Below are 19,868 nucleotides of genomic sequence, written 5' to 3'. Positions count from 1 at the left end.
GGGTTCCAGGCCAGAGGAATTCAAGGAGTTTGAGAACTTCTTTGAGATAGCAAGGGCTGGACCGATGCCTCCGTTCTCTGTATTCTGTGATTCTACATGAGACATAGGTTCTGCCCCATTCTGTTACTAGACATTGCCCCAAATCCTATGTAATGAGCTGGTCTGGTGCCTTCAGGGAAAAGCCTTAGTGTGCACTTGTGCTAGATCATATCTACACAAAGCAGCCCACTGCTGGGTCTTCACTGACTTGGAGCTTTAGGTCTGAAGGTGGGTCTCCTGACACAGACTATGGGGTGAAAGCACAGTTCACAATAGGACTGTGGGCCATGAGGCAGGTGGAAGGGTGGGGAATCGATGAGAGAGAGGGACTATCAAGCTGAGGGTCCACTTCTAGCCTGGGGAGGCTGGAGGGAAGGTGCCTGGTCCTGCCAATCTCCTGTTCCCTTCCCAGGGTGGCCTGGGTGGTGCAAGGTGGTGGGTGAGTGAAGCGGCCTGCCACCTCTCACTTTCTTGCAGGCCCCAGGATGCAGGTCCTCATGCTACTCCTTTGGACTGGAGCCCTCCTCGGGCACGGCAGCTGCCAGAACAACGCTGGTAGCCCAGAGGAGGTTAGTGGAGAGTGGGATGAGGAGTGGGCACGGGGACTTGAGCTAGCCATCCCTCCTCAGCAGGTACCCAGGTTCCAGGTCAGGCTCTGGCCTTTACACCTAGATAGGACCTTGGTTTCTCCATCAGCAAAACAGAGAAAATGTCTTGCCCTGCCTTTCAGAGAATATAGTGAAGACAAAAATAAGATTCAAAAAAAAAGTGAAAAGCACAGCACTCTCACAAACCAGGGTTGTCTTTTCAGTGAAGACCTTTTCTCATTACCTTGCATTATTGTGGGTCTCACTGAATGGGTGGTATTTTTGGATATTTGTTTCGATGTAAGAGCATGGAAAGGCCTCTTTCCTGTGCAGAGGGAGCACAGTGGGGTTGTAAAGGCAGGTGCTGAGAAGCCTAATCTGTGACTGTAGAGGTGGAGGAAGTGACTGTCACATGAAGGGCCAGGGCAGCCAGGGCATCTTGGCTAGAGCCCTGGACTTTGTTGTGAGTTCTGAGTTTGAATTCTGGCTCTACCTCTCACCAGCTTTGTGGCCTTATACAAGTCACTTTTACCTGAGTCTGTTTCCTTATCTATAAAATGAAATTTAAAATACCCATTCTTACAGAGCTATTGTGGCCAATCACTTATATTTCATTTACTGAATTCCTATTCTATAGGTGCTGGAGATGGGTGGAAATGTAAAAGACTCAGTTCTTGACTTCAAGTAACTCAGTCTTTTGCTATATTAGTCTTTTGGGTATCAAATACATCAATAAGTATGAAATGAAGTAACTCAAAAGAAAAGAGCTAGCACAGAGCCTGGCACGTGGTGCGTAGTTAATATGTAAGTGGTGGTTGATTCTGAAAAAAAAGGTCAAAAAACAAAAAGCTTCCTTCAGATTAGGGTGACCAGGGAAAGTTTGCAGTGGAGGCGTTGATATCTGATCAGGGCATGACAGACAGGGAAATTAACAGGAGGGTCCAGAAAGAGACCTGGGAGCAGTAAGCAAGCCTGGGCTAGCCTGAGAACAGGGTTTCTTGGAAGAGGAGAAGGCTCCTTGCTTTTTTTTTTTTTTTCTTAAGTGTGTCACAGGCCTGAAGCTCACAGGTCATTAGTATTTAAACCTGGTCAGATAATCTCTCTTCTAGGCTGCTCCTCCCTAGCAGAGAGCTCCTGCGTGATCAGGGAGCACAACGTCATTCTAACCTTAGGCTAAACCTACCATACCCAGGTTGGGAGCCTGAAAAACAATCCCACTCAAAGCCCCGAGACCAGTCATCCACCACTCATTCCCAGTGGTTCTTGTACACAAACACAGGGCTCCCCGGCCCCTGACACCACAGGGGTGTCAGTGGAGGAGGAGGATCCCTTCTTCAAGGTTCCTGTGAACAAGCTCGCAGCAGCCGTCTCCAACTTTGGCTATGATCTGTACCGCGTGAGATCCAGCATGAGCCCCACTGCCAATGTGCTCTTGTCTCCACTCAGCGTGGCCACTGCCCTCTCTGCCCTCTCGCTGGGTGAGTCCTGCTAAGGCAGAAAGCCCTAGAATCCTAGAGTTGCCATCTGGCCTCTCCACATCTATGGCTCTCTAAGCCCCAGAGACACTTCAACAGAGGTGTGGGGGGGAAGGGGGCCCAAGAGGTACTGAGACTGGCCTGAGTGGGAGGGAGCTGAGCACTGCTGATGCAGGTGTGTGGCTTCAGAACCACTTACTGACATGGTGACTTTGACACTCATTCATTCTTTAAATGAGTTTCTATTATGTGCCAGCCATTCTGCTAGGTTCTGGGGATATGCACATAAGCAGGCATGGTTTTTGCCCTCACTCAGGTCACAGCTTAGTTCACAGGGGAAATTAATAAACAGGTAACTGCAAAGCAATCTGGTAAATACTGTGATGGGAGAAGAACAGGGATTTGTACCCCTCACTCCCACCCTTCTCTCTCTAGGCCTGATGCTCTTAGCCTACTTTAGGAAAATCTCTATTTCTTCTGTTGCCTTCAAATTCCTTGCTCACCTAGAATGTCTCCAGTATCAAAAGACAAAAAGACTGAGGGTATAATGTCCCTGTCCTATAGTGGGAACTGGCCTGATTTGGGGCCTGATAGTTATAGAGGCCCATATCTTTGTCTCTCTGGCAGGAGCTGAACAGCGGACAGAATCCAGCATTCACCGGGCTCTCTATTATGACCTGATCACCAACCCAGACATCCACGGTACCTACAAGGAACTCCTTGCCTCCATCACAGCCCCCCAGAAGAACTTCAAGAGCGCTTCCCGAATCATCTTTGAGAAGAGTGAGTGTGCTAGTCTGGACTGCCTGAGGAGCGTGGGGCTCTATGCTTCATGGGGCAGTGGTGGGAGCAGGTCTTTCTAAACAGTGGGCCATGTATATCCAGGCCTGGCACTGGTGGGCAGGAAGGGGCCCCATGAGCCCAAAGAGGATCAGAAAGAGGAAGTGGGCTGAGGGAGACAGTGGGAAGGGAGGGTCGGAGCAGGGCAGTAACATGAAGAGAAACAGCAGTGAGCAAAATGTGTAGTTCCCTGTCCAGCGCTGCTGGGGGAAGCTGGCACAAAGTCCTGGCAAGTCATCGGAAGTTGCCAGGCAGAAAGTCAGGGCCTGCTGAGTGGTAAATCAAAACTTAGGCCTGGCATGCTCTCAAAGAGGGGATGCTTGTTTAGCCCTCAGAGTACACTAACCCTGCTCCATTTCTTCCCAGAGCTGCGGATAAAATCCAGCTTTGTCGCACCACTGGAAAAGTCATATGGGATCAGGCCCAGAGTCCTGACCGGGAACTCTCGCTTGGACCTCCAGGAGATTAACAATTGGGTGCAGGCCCAGATGAAAGGGAAAATCGCTAAGTCCACAAAGGAATTGTCCAGTGAAATCAGCATTCTCCTTCTTGGGGTGGCTTACTTCAAGGGTAAGGGATTCTCTACTTCTCTTTTGGGTGGATGGTGAGTGTCAGATAGGGTGAGAAAAGGAGAAGTCAAAGACCTAATTCAATAAGATCTCAGAGGGAAAGCCAGAGGAGGAGCTGAGAAATGCACTTGCCTGAGGGCTATCTGCTGTCATCTAATCCAAGGCAAATGTCTGATAAGTGCCTAAGAAGTATGAGGCTTGTGGAGAGAAGAAAGCACCACCACTCTTGTGCCTGTTTGGGGCCGGGGCCCTGTTAGATTTCTGGCTGGAGTCAGACAAGGGACAAAGCCCAGCTCCACCTTTACTGGCTGTAGAGCCCTGCACAAGCTTCATAGCCTTTCTGGGCCTATTTTCTCATCTCTAACACAAGGACAATACACTTATTTCAGAGGCACCCTTTCTACATCTTCTCCTATCATACAAGCTCAGCACTGTTCTCAGGACATAGCAGGTACTCGATAAACCACTGTTAGTTCTCTAACAACATTCTTCTAGGCTGTGGTGATGTGCCCAAGACTATTCCACGGGTCCAGTGTGAGGCCAATCCCAATCAGATAAGTCTTGGGTAGGGTTTTAGGCAACTTCCCCTTAAAATGCTTTATAACCGCCTATCAGGCAATAGCAAGAACCTAAACTCCTGGAGAAAAGCCCTACTTGAAGCATTGATCTCCAGGAAGTGAAAGAAGCAGTTAAAAACCAGCATGTTAAAAGGTCACGTTAAACTAAGGGAGCTTGGTCATCACCTTGCTGTGTGAGCACTGGCAAGTCACTCCACCTCTCTGGGCTTCAGTGCTTTTTCAGTTATGAGAGGAGTGATGAGATGTCAGGTTCCCTTCCAGCTCTGACTTCCTTTGATTCTGTTTCCCAGATACACCACTACAGAAGCGTTCATGTTAACTTTTCTCCCAGGCATCACAGAATTTGTGTAATCCAGGTGGTCAAATCAATAACATCAAAATATTTCCTTCTGAATTTACCTATTCCCTGATGTGTCAGGGCCTCTGACAATTAAGAGTCCTTTAGCCAGGCAATTTTCAACAATATACTTTGGTCTCACCGGGTCCCAATGCCTTTCTGGTCTCCCGGGGCTCAGGGCACTCCATTTGTTTCATTCCAGGGCAGTGGGTAACAAAATTTGACTCCAGAAAGACTTCCCTCCAGGATTTCCACTTGGATGAGGAGAGGACTGTGAGAGTCCCCATGATGTCAGACCCCACGGCTGTTTTACGCTATGGCTTGGATTCTGATCTCAGCTGCAAGGTCTGTAGGAGAGGGATGAGTCGTGGGTGGGTGGAGAGGACAGACAGTGTGGAAACACCTTTGAGATCTGATAGCTGTCTAAATTTTGCCTGCTGTGTTACTTTAGGCAAGTGAACAGCTTCTCTGAGTCTTTTTTTCTTAAAGGTGGATAGTTGTCCAAACTTACCCTTTCAGAGTTTGTCGTAAGAATTAATAAGGAAATGGGAGATGGGCCTTCCAGATTGGGCACTCAAATGTTGGTGTTTTGTTGTCTTTCTTTCTTTCCTTCTTTCTCTCTCTTTTTTTTTCCTTTGGCGGGGGAGAACTTTTATTTCTAGAATTCAAAGCCAAACTTTCAAAAACTGTCACAAACTCCAAACTGCTTACATTCTAAAATCTTTTAATTTTAAAAGAAGTCAGTAGTTGTTAACCTTTTTCTTTGGGATTCTGACAAAGCACCTGAAAACACTCAAAAGGAATGCCTTCTAGGCACACACACGCATTTCTGTACATAATTTCAGGGGCTGTTGGGGCCCCTACCACCATTTGTCCCATGGACCTTAGATTAAGAACCTCTGCTCAAAGGATCCATTTTATTGTGGCTTCTGTGTCGTTGTGCCCGACACTCCCATTTCTAGTCCAGGGCTCCATATGTAACAGATGATTAGTAACTGTTGGCAGATAAACCTTGGGAGGAAACAGACCTGGAATTCAATTCTAACTCCTTAGAACCACAGGAAAAAATTCTTTCATCAGATAATTTCAGTCGGTATTATGCCAAGATAAGAAAGGATATCAGTCAACTTTTTTAAGGAACATCAGTAGAGGTCTTGGTTCCAGAAAGCAATATCCTAGAGGGACGACTGTTGAATACATTAGGGGCTGGAGAAAGCAAAGCCAGGGCCCCACCATAAGAGAGAAGGCAGCTGGGGTGTGTGTGTGCGCGTGTGTGTGCGTGCGTGTGTGCGCGCATGTGAACCTATACCTAGGCTCCTGGGCCCCAAAAGACTAACCCATGTGGTTTCTTTTTCCTCTGTTGTTACAGATTGCCCAGCTGCCCTTGACCGGCAGCATGAGTGTCATCTTCTTCCTGCCTCTGAAAGTGACCCAGAATTTGACCTTGATAGAAGAGAGCCTCACCTCTGAGTTTATTCATGACATAGACAGAGAACTGAAGACTGTTCAAGCAGTTCTGACTGTCCCTAAGCTGAAGCTGAGTTATGAAGAAGAAGTCACTAAGTCCCTACGGGAGACGAGTACGTCTGCAAGACCCCTTTGCTCTTGGGGTGGGTGGGGTTGAATCTTTGAGCCTTCTACCTTGCTAAGCAGAACTCAAAGGCTCCATGACTTTGTAGGGAGACTATGGATGAGTCTTTAATTCTAATACATAGTGTTGAAAGGGAGGATTGAACTTCCCTTCCTTATCAGACTCATTCCTTAGCCCCATGAGCATACATCCTATAACAGGAACTCAGAACACTGCCTCTCAAGACAGGTTTGTTGACCTGGTTTCTAATATTAACCTCACTTGCTGTGTGCTCTTGAGCAAGTCACTTAACCCTTAACCAGCCCAGAGCCCTACATACCTCACAGCTTACTTACGTCCTTGAATCAGGAATTAAGATTTAGATTTGTATTCTTCCTTGGAGTGTTGGATAAGTCAAGGTTTTAATGGAAATCTCTCTCAACCTCTGCAGAGCTGCAATCCTTGTTCGATTCACCAGACTTTAGCAAGATCACGGGCAAACTTATTAAACTTACTGAAGTGGAACATCGAGCTGGCTTTGAGTGGAATGAGGATGGGGCAGGCACCACCCCCAGCCCAGGGATCCAACCTGCGCGCCTCACCTTCCCCCTGGATTATCACCTTAACCAACCTTTCATCTTTGTACTGAGGGACACAGACACAGGGGCCCTTCTCTTCATAGGCAAAATTCTAGACCCCAGGGGCACTTAATGCTCCAGTTTAATGTTCAAATACCCTAGAAGAAAACCCTAGAGGGACAGCAGATTATACATTACATGAAGGCTGCCCCTATAATGTTTCAATGTATACTTTGCAATAAAAGTGCTTTATCCTTAACTTTTGTTACCCTGTTCCTCCTCCTATTCTGAGCTATATTAAATTTAATATGAAGATAAATAAACTTTTAGGAATTTGCTGGTCCTGTACTTATAGCCTGGGCCTATCTAAACTCTGAAAAAAGTTACTATTTATAAGGACTTTTAGTTATCTGCATTGTATAAGGCAGGGACTGATTCTCTGCCCTGGAGTGTTTACACCAGGACCACTAATCCCCCTCGGAGGGCATTTGGTGCCTCCACAATCTTAAATAAACCAGACTTCAGGTTTTAATGAAAGCACAGATATCCCCCTAGTCAAGCTAATGTCACCTGACAACACAGAAGGATAACACATGGACAGATAAGGGAGGTAATTTATAACTTCAGAATATGATTATTTTATAAAGCATTTAAAGAAAGCTCTCAAGTACACATAAAATGAGACTTCACATGTAAAAATTCTAAACATATTCCTTTTAAGGAAGTATGCCTATTTTACAAAGTACAACAGGACCTTTTTCAGGAACATGAAACACGTCAAGTGTTTGGAACAGAATAACTACAAAATTATCCACAGGACAAAATTTTTCTTCTTGAAAAAGTTAGCTCTACCAAAGAAATCTCACTGGCCACTGCCTTGCCAGAGTGAGTTAGCAGAAAGGAAAACAAATGAGATTCTGCCGGCCCTTCATTCAAATGTTTGAGTACAAACTCTGTTCCAAATACTCAACTTCCTGAAAAGCTTCTGCCAGGAATCTTCAGGGCTATTCATTTCCTGATTATAATGCCGTGGCAACCAATGGGCACTTCTCATGCACAGTCAGGGTCGGCTACCTCTCAAAGCAGTGTGGACCTGGTGTTCTTTTCCACTATCTCATCTGAACCACTTGGCCACCAGGGTTCAGAGCCAGAGCGTCTCCCAGCCTTCTGAACAGAATGAGGCCTAAACTGTTGCTACACATCTAGGTAGAAGAGCACTATAACCCTTACCTCTGTCTCTTAAGTTTGAAACCACAAGCAGTAATGCCCTACCCTCAGCATCTTCTGAAGTTTTTTCCCTCCTTACTTGGTACTTATGCAATCTGTATTTTATTTGCCAGCTTGGGGAGGTCTAGTAGGAAAAAAGTCATCTCTTTTCAGGCTTGCTAATAAACAGAACTCAGACAGGAGGCACATGTGATAATAAAGTCATTGCTATAAGCTTGATTTTATTAGTATTTTGGTCAGTGAGTCTCCCAAGAGTACAGAATGAAAGCCAGATAATAAGGACTGGAAAACTGGCAGAAAACAAATTTAGAGTTGCCATCCAAGGAAAAAATTTCTCGACAATAGAATAGCCCCATATTTATTTTTCTATTCATATTTTATATTCCACCAGTTTTAACAAAGGATTTGAGGAAGCTAGATATCATAAATGAAACTGTGTCTCTAGAGGTAAGGAGCCTCGCTGATCTTGCTTTATAATTATTTTTCAATTACAATACAACTACTAAGAGTTTAAGCTCCCATTGGAGTGGTACACAACATTTCATTACTACTAGAAACCATAGGAATGTTCCAGGGAAACAGACTATCATCATTTAGTGAGGTGGCGTCTAGCCAAAACCCCAGGCTAACATCCAGATGCCTGCAGATGAGCTAAAATTCCTTTTAAAGGGCCTACGCTCTCCAGATACTAGTTTTAAGTCTTTTCTGGGAACTGGGAGTTTTTACTAGAGGACAGTTAACTATTTCAAGAAACATTCATCAAAATAATAGGTGAACATATCTCCAACGGCAATGTTTTCCAAGTCCTCCCCACCCCTCATATACTAGGCATGTGACTGTCAGGCAAGTCCTGTGTTTCCTGGTGACAGCTCAATTGCAACAGAATCCCTCTAATTCATCTTCTACTGGCTCCTTTCTTGTGGATCAAAGTCTCCTTGGGACCCTACACTGAAGGCCCCACAGGGATGGGCGGCAAGTCCAATAAACAGGATTTCATCTTTTGTAGCTCCTGGATCTCGTCATTCCAAGGGCCATAGTGCACCAACAGAACCTTTTCTGCCTTTTGTATTGTGTTCAGAGCTTCAGGTATTGCAAACCTGAACCAAAGGAGATGAGGGGAGTGAATTCACTCATTCATTCAAGCAAACCTTAACTGAGTGAGGGCCTACTCACACCCTGTGAAAAATATAAAGTAGAACATTTTTGTCTTCAAGGATCTTACAGTCTAGAAGGGCAAATAAGAGAACTTTCACAAATACAATGCAAGGCAGAGTTTGAGAACCAAGTTATGAAAAAAAGTATAGTTTCCAGGATCCTGAGAAATAGGAAAATCTCAAAGCATTACTCATATATTTACCCCAAGGTTTACTCAGGAGTTTTCATCTTAGGGTAACCAAGTCAACCCCTGATCTAACCTCTTTGTCTCCTTCTCTGATCAAATGGACTGTCTCTATGTCTCAGGTACCAGGTCCACCCATCATTCATAATTATAGGATCAAGCTTCAAACACTTTCTCATACCAATATACACTAATGGCAGCTTTTTCAAGGCTGGAGGTATTCCATCCAGAAATACTGAAATTAGGGCCTCCCAATGATTTCAGCTGCAAAAGTGGATGAGGCATCAACTCATTACTTTTAACCTCTCCTTTTAACCTTCCATTTTACCTTTAAAGCATGGTTCTTTCCTTTTAACCCTTAAAGCAGGGTTTCTCAACCTTGACACCATTGACCTTTGGGGCTGGACAATTCCTAGCTGTAGGGGCTGTCCTGTGCATTGTAGGATGTTTAGCAGCAACTCTGGTCTCACTCTGAGTCATGATAATCAAAAATGTTGCCAGACATTGCCAAGTGCCCACTGGGGGGCAAAATTACTCTTGGTTGAAAGCAACTGCTTTAAAAGGAACAGGACTAGGGAGAAGGGAGAGTCCCTGGAGCTGAGGGTGCTGAGAATGAGAGTGCCAAGGGAGGTGTAACCAAGGAGGACTGAGAAGAACTGCTATGATGTGGGTGGTGGGGATGCTTGGCAGTTCTCCCTGGGAAACTCCCTTCAGAGCTAAGAGCTTTACTCATATCCCTCAGGAGGAAATTCTAAAGCTTCAAGTTTGTCAGCAAAACAGAAGGAAAGGATCTTAATGGGGAAATAAAGAAGTTTCAACATGCTTGAAAGCACCATAGAAAAAAAGTAATATACAGAAGAGCCTAATAAAAGATAGAACAGTATGTAGCCTGGCGAAGTGCTAGGAAACAAGAGAAAGACTTACCCATTGAAAAAGATTTGGGCCAGTTTGAAGAGCTCATGGCCCATTTCAACACTGGATGGCCCATGGCGAACCTCAACCACGTGGAGGCTCTTCTGGAGATGGGCAGCTGACTTTTGCCAGTCCCCTGTAAAGAAAGAAAAATCTTGTTCCAGAAAAGAACCGCAATCAACTGTGGCTGAACATTTTCACGGTGAAGAAAGCTAAATGGAAGGGAGAGTTGCTTCAGTTGAAAGACTAAGAGATAACCAACCAGATGAGGCCAGGGTCATAACCATCACACAAGGCAAAATTGTTCCCCAGAGCCAAAAATGAAGACACATGCCATACCTAAAGCAGCATAGGCCTGGGCCAGGTCATCCTCAATTTCTCCCACCACACTGTGTTCCGCTGGCAGGAAGCTCTCAGCATCATACCGGCACCCCAACAACAGCTGAATGGCTTGCTCTATCAATTCAAAGGAAAGTGGCCTCATTATAGACCCAAACCCAGCCCTAGAAATGAGAACACAGCTCTTAAATTCTATATTAGTCAGGCTGAATGTGGAAACTTCACTTTGTCTCCTTGGGTTGTGACCAACCCACAATGTTTGTTCCAATAAAGCTTTTGTGCCCTTATGTTTTCTCTTTCAATACAAAGAGGTGCTGGGTGAGGGCTCCCCACGTTTACTGAGTTTCTACTTGCGGTCATTATTTCCCTTGACTTGGAAAGTTAAGCTAAAGGTCAACTTTCATAAAGTAGGGTAAATAAATTCCCATGACATCAAGCTCTAAGGCAGACTTTTCAAGGGTGACGAGGGATTCTAAAACTCCTTCTCTGAAAAAAGCAGGATACTTTTATCCATTGGGCACAGGCCCCACTGCTCTCTAGAAGACAGATGAGGCTCTAATGAGGGCAGAACAATCTCTCTAGGAAATTAGGTCATTTGGCCTCGGAATTAAAATAAATGACACTGAATTTCTTGATATCCACAAAGATCATGGATCTCAAGAATAACACTTTAGTTATATGGGATACTCTAACTTAGCTATCTGATGCATGAAAACTATGGCTTAAATCATCTCCCCTGGTTTCAAGGACACCACAGAAATTGAGCTGGTTAGGGTTTGGTCTCCTTGGCCTACACAGCCATCTTGTGGCTGTCATGGGGATAATTAAATTTAATTCTTAAGTCAATTCTTAGTATCCTTGAGTCCAAGGTGATATCTGAATGAATAAAAGAGAAGGGGCTGGAGGACCAAAGCAAGGAGCCAGTCTCACCTAGTTTACCATTTTTGAGAAGCTTCTGGGCCATCTTAATCTGCTGCTGAAGATCCTGTAACTGAGAGACTAGGTGATCCCTGCTCACTGCTTCTGTACAAGATGTGTTGCCGCAGCTCAGCACGTCATCTCCCTGTGGAAGTCAGTTTTATCTTTATTTCTATACCAGAGTCGGTTAGCAATACTGACATATGCTTATATCATAAGGTCACTCCATAGCTTCTAACCTTATAAGGGGAAAGAGACTCTTGTGATAATATAACCTGACCAAAGCCTGATTGAATCTGGTTTGACAGCAGCAATTCTAATGAAAGCAGCAACCAATTTCCCCGAGATTTAATTTTTACAACCAAAATTAAACTGGTACAGTTCACGATTTTTTCCAGCTCTATATCCCTTCTTGCATCTCTCTTTGGGGCCAGGACTTTGACAGACACATTTCTAGTGGTTCTGAAAAAGCCATAAGAAAACTAATAGGAAAAGATGCTAGGTGAGGCCTCCCCTCATTTAACTTTGGGTTTGTAACTTTAGCTTTCCAACAAACCAGCTCTACATTCCACTTACAGTTCCCCTAAGAATACTGTATTCCCTGGCAGAAGAGAAAATCACTGAGATAGATATTTGCTGTTTATTAAATGCCAGTATCTATGCCCTCATTTGCCAATAGCAACCTGATTTCTCCTGAGGATCCTGTCCCACCCTCCCATAGTCAAGTGCTGGTAGCTGAGGGGGTGAACATGTGGCTCAGATCTGGCCTATTCCTCTGGCCCAAATGGCTGGAAGAAAACTATTTGCTTTCGTTTTCCTCTAGCCACAAGTATCTGGTCATTGAAATTCAAGAACAGTTTTGCGCAGACCGCTGTTAGACCAGAGCATGTTTTTGGCCATCTTGCCACAAGAGGGAAGTCTGTCTGAGAATGGGGCTAACAGAGAAAATGGAGCTGAGGGAGGTAGAGAGAAAAGTTGGGTCTTGGTGATATTACGAGCCCTTGCATCAAATTGTAACTGAAGTACTCCTATCTTAGGACCTTTTAGTGATTTACTTGAGCAAATAAATTCCCAGTCTTTTTTCTCCCCACCTTAAGCCAGTTTACGTGGGAATTTCTGTTATTTGCTCTTGCAAATCTTTCTCTTGAAAAATTATTAAGTCCAACCTTTCTCTGTGGTTCCTGCAGAGAGTAAATCAATGAGTGAGGAAGGTGGGATGAAAGGAAAGAGAGAGTACAGCTCTCAGCACCTATAAGCCCAGATGGCTTCCTCCTAAAGATTTATGGCCTTTGCCTGGATAACTGAACTCCAGGAGAAATCAGGAAGAGAAGGGAGAAGAGAGATTCACCTGCATGAGTGTTCTGCAACGGTTACAACAGAATGCTTCCCACTTGGACCCTGTAGTGGTTCTGTGCTTCTCATTTTGACAAGCTGGACAATTGCAGTCAAAGAAATACTGAGATCTCAGCTTCTGTTGCCTTTCAGCAGCACCCATCCTGCTCTCGTGAGGCCCTGCAGTGAGATCACACTTGGCCAATATTTAAAGCAAGAGAGAGTCAAGCATTACTTTAAAAAATTCAGCTTAGGAGAGGGTCTGGTCAGTTATTCATCATGTTACAGGTACCCTTTACTCAAACATTTGTGGAACTAGATATAGAAATAAACTTCCAAGTTGTAGGAACAGGCAGAAAAAGAAGCTGGAAAGTTGTTCCTAACTCATTTTCAGAATACAAAGTTTGTGGGAATTAAGCAGTGGCATACATGATAGTTTAGACAACAGGGCCCAGTAAGAAGGCTTTTTTTCCCTCCTAAGTGTGCACTGCCTCTTCTAAGAAACAAACACTGGACAGGTGAAGGCACCTGCCCGGTTGTTTGCTCTTTCTAATTCACCCTGTCCTTTTCTGCTGGACAAGAGAAGGCAGTAGCGAGGAAGGATGGCTCACCATAGCAGTGGAGAATCTCTTGCCCTTTTCCAATTTGCACTGATGCCCGAACGGTGGCGACAGTGCTAATGAAGGACACGCTGGTGTTGGGGCTGCAGGAATGGTTCAGAAGGCTGACAACAGGGAAGATGCCTGTGGCAAGGCGAACCTGCTTGCTGTTGGTAATGATGTTCTCTTTAGATTCTGAAAATGCAAGAAGAAAAAGGAAAAATGTGTCAGGACATTAGTCCTGGTCTCACCATCCATTCCTCAGGAGATGAGCTGGGCAATTGGGCCTGCAGCCCATCTGAGTCACAGCCCCACAGCCGGATCCATTATAAATCAGATGGAACATGACTCACAACAAACTCTGGTCCCCAGGAAGCAAAGCAAATGAACACACAAAAAGTCCACCAGAATCCTAGAACCTAACAATTGTGTCTCAATACCACAAAAAAACAAAGATTAAAATTTATAAAAAATAATAAAAAAGGAATTATCAGTAGAGAGCTTTCTAGGCAGACAGTTTCATAACGTTCTTAAGGACACAGAAACCAGAGTATCTGCTGAGGTTATTTTCCAAAGATTTTTATAGTTTAAGTTCTTTTGTTTAACTGGTCTTCGGTTGGTTAACAGAACAAGTAATCTAATTACTACTCCAAACTAAACAGGATTATATATTTAACAAAATCAATAGTTCTTGTGCTTACCTGCTCGTTCTGTCCTTTGTCTCGACTTTATGGAAAATCAGTAAGCAGTATTTCTTATTGAAAAAAAAAAAAACTCAACTCTGGACTAGCTTTATTTAAGATAGTCTCATGTCCTAAACAATCTCTTATTTGAAACACAATTAACCAGCAATTTATCTATGTGATTGAATATTAGGAAGGAAGGAAAAAAAAGCCTTCTAAGCAGCGAGGCTATTTTTGCACCACAGCTCATTCACTTATCTTCACATGTGAGTTCTTTTACTCTTTTGCAGGCCTACTTGCTCTTATTTTAGCCACAGTTCTAACTGGCTTGGTTATTCAGTTTCTCAGCCCACAACAGTCCAGAAACCGAATAAGAAACAGGTGATAGGCTGGAGAAGGAGGCAAAAAACTTATACAAGAATAACAACAGCCTTAGAATAAACAAAAACACTGCACTACTCAAATTTTACTACAACTACAACATTTCACTTAACCAGAGGTTCCTAAGACTGATAGTATATCTGCATGGGTTTTTGTAATAGCTATACATATCTCAGCAACATGCACAACAGAGATAAGCTGGAGCATCCAGAAAGGCTTAAATTGTGTTCAGTGGCCTTGGTTATATGAGGAAATTGTATTTCCAGCAAAACTGGATAAATATGAAAGATATTGGTACTTAAAAGGAAACTTTCAGTTTTCTGGAAAACTGAAAAAGCATCAGATAATTGTGGTATCGCTGTAGATGCAAAGAATCTCAATACACTAATTTCTAAAGAAATAATGTAGTCTCGGTACAAAGATAATGAATAGAGAAAATATCATGAACTATCATGTGAAAATGTTCTAGAAAGGAAAACATGAAATATATGAATAATATTGTCTCTCTGAAGACCATTCTATTATCTGTTGCTATGGAGGACAAGAATAGAATATATAAAATTCACAGAGAATCCAAATGACTCAATTTTAGTCAACAATTCTACAAATTGTATTGAAATCTTTCATCAGAGCTTCTCCTAAGTGCTTAACAGATTTTAGTTTCCTCCCCCTCTTTGTCTAATGTCTCCCTTCTGGTATACGTGCTAATGAGCAGTGAAAATGCTAAAAGGTAGGCAGCAGGAAGGAGCAGTACAGGGCACGAACAGTTTGTGGTCTGAATAATCAGGCTCCGCATAATTAAAAGTTGACTTGCATTCCCAACTACTGATAACTGGCAATTTATATTAGAACAGCTGCTAAGATTTTCCCAGAAAAAATCATCACAATACAGTGAGTAATGTCAGCTTCGTGAATTATTTATAGGTTATCTTCTAACAGAAGTAGGCCTAGGAACTGAATGGGGTATATCAGAGTTAAGTCTTTAATTATTTCTAAAAAATTAAGTATTGATTTAAAAAAAATATTCAATATTTTGCATTAGTCATCTATTAGTAGAGATAATAGAAAGTGAGAGTATGTATGTATGCACCTTATCAATCAAATTTAATGTGACATTTTATGCATAAAAAAGAGGGAACAGTTTTTTGTTTTTACCAAAAGTGTACTTTGCCAATATCCCAAGTGCATTTAAAATGGGATTCAAGTAAAGAAAAAAAGATTTATTCACAATACTTCCAGAATATATCTATTCTGGTAGATATTTTACAAAACAAGAAATCTGTGTGTATATCAAATGATCAAAGACCCAAACTGAAGGTAGATGTCTTGGTTGTTGAAGAGTGAAAGCAAAGGGTAGTGAATTGATCTGAACCTACACAGAACCCCACTAAGCCTTGTTATGACATGAATCCAGATACATCATGTGCATTCCCACTGAGATAGAACCACACAAACTAAGGTCTAGAATATTATCAGTGGCTAATTCTGTCCCTTAAGTACCAAAGACAGATTTCTGAGGAACTTTGATTAAATAGGATTTTTTCAAAGATAATAACATATATTTTTACGAGTTTTTGTCAAAGTCTATCCTAGTTAACACTTTAATCCTTCTTCTGTGCTACTAATGAAACAGCTGCTAATGAAATTCAATGAGAATACTAAATTAGGAGTTGTTGGAACCCCAAAGAAATATTAAAAAGGGATATGACAAGATTAGAAATATGAGCAGACTAAAACAAAATTAGATTAAAATAAAAAATGAAAGTGAACATTGCTGGCGGGCGTGTAACTGGTAGAACTTTCCTGGAGGGAAATTTTGCAATATGGATCAAGTGCCTTAAAAATATTCATATAAAAAATGTTTGAATCGTTTGAATTATTTTTATTATTTAAAAAAACAAATTAAAATTCCAAAAGGAACGCATAGTAGTCAGAAAAAATTTTAAACTGAAAATTATAGAGAAAATAATAGTCAAGTACAAGCCTATCATCCAGGTATATCATATTGGTACATTTTCCTGCAGTCTTCTTTCTAGCCTACCTATGGAAATTTTGACATAATTGGCAATATGGAGCACAGAGTGATTTGTAAGTTACTTCTTTTCAGTTAATATACCTTGGCCATTTCCTTACATGCTAACTTAAAATGCATATAATAATAAAAACAACCACCAAACCAACAAAGCAATGTTGCAATTCTGATAGGCAAAAATGGTTATCTTGTTTCAATTACTAGAGAAAGGTTAGACCAGACCACCTTCATTATTTCTGTTAAAATGCTTGCTTATGTACATTTTTAATAGCTTTACTAAGATATAATTTATCTACCATAAGATCACCTATTTTAAGTGTACTAATTCAATGGATTTTTTTGAAATTTATATAACTTGTGCAATCATTATCATAATCCAGTTTTAGAACATTTTCATCACTATGGATATTTTGAAAAGATTTTAAGAGTTGTATAGATGCTAGCAACATTCTCTCATTTTGTCATTCAAATTTTAATTTTTGATTATGAGTTTCTGGAGATGGAGAGAGTTAAAACAGCAACTATTTCATTCACTTACAATGCTGTGCGCCAGCAACTGCCTGAGCTCAGCTGAACGTTTTTCTGCTGGTTTTGCCTGAGATTACTCTTATGATTGCGTTCATTTGGCACACGGTTTTTTATCCTCAAGGAGGTTAGCCCGGCTTGTTCAGATGCCCACATTATCATTTTAAGATGACAATGGAAGCTGCAAGGTCTCTTACAGCTAAGATTCAGAAATCACATAAGGTCACTTACACTGCATTCCATTGGTCAAAGTAAGTTGCAGGGCTAGCCCAGATTCAAGGGTAGGGGAAAGAGTACCCCACCTCTTCATGGGAGAAAAAGCAATGTCAAGTTGCAAAGGGACAAACATACAGGGATGGGAGAAATCGTTGGGGTCATTTTTGTAACTAATCTTCCCCAGAAGCCTGGAGGTTCATCCAGTCCTCTCTTTTATCTTTATGAGAATACTGAGACACTCAGACATTAAGCGACCTGACCAAGTTCATACTGAGAGTTAGTGGTACATCCGGAATGGCAACTCAGTCCAATGTTTTAATTTCTTCAAGCATCTTTCACCTGTATTCTCTATATTCTTTACTGATTATAGTGTTTTGAAATTTGGTATTCAGGTTAAATGTAGCTATCTTTTAATTTCCTAAATTTGGTATTATGTACTCTAGAAAGCTTCTCTCACCCTAAGACTATATAAATGTTCACTCATCTTTTTCAAGATATTTTGTGGCTTAATTTAAAAATATTTAAATAAGAATCTAATACTTTTGAGGGCTATCATATCAGTACCATACTGTTTTTAATTATTGTAATTCATAGCTGATATGAAATCTGATAGTACCAAGCCCCTTCAATACTCTTTAAAACAAAATGGCTATTCTCATCCCCTTTTTCAGGATGAACTTTAGAATCATCGTCAAATTCCAAGAAAAATCTAATTGTGATTCTGTCTGAAACTGCATTAGACTGACTAGGTTAATGTGGGGAAACTGCCATTTTTATAGTTTTCAGTCTTTCCATCTAAGAACATGGCACGTCTCCACATTTATCCAAGCCTTCTTTCATATCCCTCCAAATTAAAATACTCTTGCACTTCTGGGAAAAAAACCCTACTTGGTCATATTATTATTCCTTTAATAAACTGCTGGGTGTGATATGGCAGGGATTTACTCAGGGTTTATATATCTATAGTTACAAGTGAGATTGGTCTATAGCTTTTATTCTTGGCTTTGCAAAATGAATGGAAGAGAGTTCTAGGTTCCCCCATGCCTTGGCACAGTTTATATTGCATAAAATGGATCTGCCTTTGAAAGATTTTTTTCTTTTCTTCTTTATTTTTTAAAAATGTGGCTAAATATGCTCCTTAAAAGTTTCAAAGAACAAGCATGGAAAAGAGTAGATCTGGCTTGTTTTTCTGGAAATATTTTGGTAATTTAAAACATTTCTTCTACAATTACTAGATTTTTGAAGTTATTTTCTCCTTCTGGAAAAATTTAGGCAATCTACATTTTTCTGTAAAGTTGTTTACTTAATATTTTCAAATTCAATAGTTTAAAATTATATTGTTTTCTAAAAAGTTAAAAATGAATTTATATGATTGGCTCTATCTCCTTCATTGTTCTTAATTTTGTGGAGTTTTTTCCCCTAGATTTCTTTTTCTTTTTTTTTTTAATTTAAAAGATTACGGTTTATTTATTTTTATCATGGTGACATTAGTTAACGAAATACAGTAAGTTTTTTATTTTTGTAAAAGAAATTCTCTGCACTGAAATATATCAAACTTAGCTCTCAGAAACATAGAGATTGTACAGTAAATACAGTAAATACTGTGCCAAGGCATGGGGGAACCTAGAACTCTCTTCCATTCATTCTGCAAAGCCAGGAGTACAATTTAACAGTAAGGCATATATATACTGCATTGTGTATTCACCGCCCATAGATTTCTTTCTGTCACCACATATCTGAACCTTTTTACTTCATCTACCTTCCCCACCTCCCTCCCCGCCTACCTTTTGGTAACTACTAGTCTATTGTCCATGTCCATGAGTCTCTGTTTGTCCTGCTTGTTTGTTGCTTTTAAGTTTATATCCCACGCATAAGTGGTATCATGTGGTTTTCAACTTTTTCTGTCTGGCTTATTTCGCTTAGCATGATTATCTCAAAGTCTATCTATTTTGTCTCAAACAGTAGTATTTCATCTCTTCTTATGGCTGAGTAATAAAATATTCCATTGTATATATGTATCACAGCTTCTTTATCTAATTATCTATTTTAGGACACTTCGGTTGCTTCCCTAGATTTTTTCTTTAGATTTGCCAAATTTTTGTATTTAGCAGACTATAAACTCTAAACTGTAGCCTGTGGACCTGATCCAGACTGCTGCCTGTTTTTGTACAGATGTGATCTAAGAATGGTTCTTATATTTTCAAGTGGCTGGAAAAAATGAAAATAATTCTTGTGACGTGATAAATTATAAGAAATTCAAATTTCAATGTCCATAATAAAGTTCTATTGGAACCCCGCCATTCTCATTTGTTTGTGTATTATCTATGGTTGCTTTCACACTACAGTAGCAATTGAGTAGTTGCAAAAGAGATTATATGGCCTGCAAAGCCCAACATATTTACTATCTGGCCCTTTACAGAAAAAATTTGCCATTCCTGGTCTATAGGACACAAGTTTTGATAGTTATATCTACAGAATTGCCTCATTTATTATGTTATCTTTGTTTCTAGATTCTTATTTTTAATAGAGTTTGATCAAAGTCAGAGTGGTATATTAAAGTTTTCCACAATAATGGAGTTTTTGCCAGTTTTTTCTTGTATACTAAATCATTTTTGTTTTGTAGACACAATCTCTATGTTTCTGAGAGCTAAGTTTGATATATTTCAGTGCAGAGAATTTCTTTTACAAAAATAAAAAGCCTTCTTTATTTTATTAGATATCTTACCTTGGGTTCTACTGTTTCATATTCAAGGGGGGCACCCTTCAGAGTTTGCCACTCCAAAATGTGATTT

General features: G+C 41.2%; 2 protein-coding genes across 6 annotated transcripts in view; one reads left to right on the top strand and one right to left on the bottom strand.

Annotated features, from left to right (window-relative positions):
- Positions 1–519: 519 nt before the first annotated feature.
- On the top strand, positions 520–6,841 carry SERPINF1 (serpin family F member 1). Its single transcript, XM_011359869.2, has 7 exons — positions 520–608; positions 1,906–2,104; positions 2,729–2,884; positions 3,308–3,511; positions 4,628–4,770; positions 5,795–6,005; positions 6,447–6,841. The coding sequence occupies exons 1-7, from the start codon at positions 525–527 to the stop codon at positions 6,704–6,706; spliced, it is 1,257 nt and encodes a 418-aa protein (XP_011358171.1). The 5' UTR covers positions 520–524; the 3' UTR covers positions 6,707–6,841.
- SMYD4 (SET and MYND domain containing 4) overlaps positions 5,133–19,868 on the bottom strand; it is a 44,013-nt gene continuing 29,277 nt past the window's right edge. For 3 of the 5 annotated variants that reach the window (XM_011359871.2, XM_023530502.1, XM_011359872.1), the window contains 6 exons: positions 13,252–13,434; positions 12,657–12,820; positions 11,321–11,453; positions 10,391–10,507; positions 10,064–10,187; positions 7,991–8,897 (listed from right to left, as the gene is read on the bottom strand). In XM_011359871.2, the coding sequence (XP_011358173.1) occupies positions 8,744–8,897; positions 10,064–10,187; positions 10,391–10,507; positions 11,321–11,453; positions 12,657–12,820; positions 13,252–13,434 (875 nt within the window). In that variant the 3' untranslated portion in view covers positions 7,991–8,743. Of the gene's footprint in view, positions 5,437–7,990; positions 8,977–10,063; positions 10,188–10,390; positions 10,508–11,320; positions 11,454–12,656; positions 12,821–13,251; positions 13,435–19,868 lie in introns of those variants that run through there. The other 2 variants (XM_023530503.1, XM_023530504.1) reach the window with 2 other exon arrangements.

This window comes from Pteropus vampyrus, unplaced genomic scaffold (assembly GCF_000151845.1).
Source record: "Pteropus vampyrus isolate Shadow unplaced genomic scaffold, Pvam_2.0 Scaffold50, whole genome shotgun sequence".
Lineage (NCBI taxonomy): Eukaryota > Metazoa > Chordata > Mammalia > Chiroptera > Pteropodidae > Pteropus > Pteropus vampyrus.
Note: the sequence above shows the minus strand (reverse complement) of the source record. Positions and strands in the feature narration are given on the sequence as shown.

Bases quoted from the DNA above. Each gene is read 5' to 3' on its own strand.
- SERPINF1 (XM_011359869.2), top strand. From the start codon at position 525: ATGCAGGTCCTCATGCTACTCCTTTGGACTGGAGCCCTCCTCGGGCAC. The intron at 609-1,905 runs GTTAGTGGAGAG...ACACAAACACAG, and splicing joins ACGCTGGTAGCCCAGAGGAG to GGCTCCCCGGCCCCTGACAC. The intron at 2,105-2,728 runs GTGAGTCCTGCT...TCTCTCTGGCAG, and splicing joins CCTCTCTGCCCTCTCGCTGG to GAGCTGAACAGCGGACAGAA.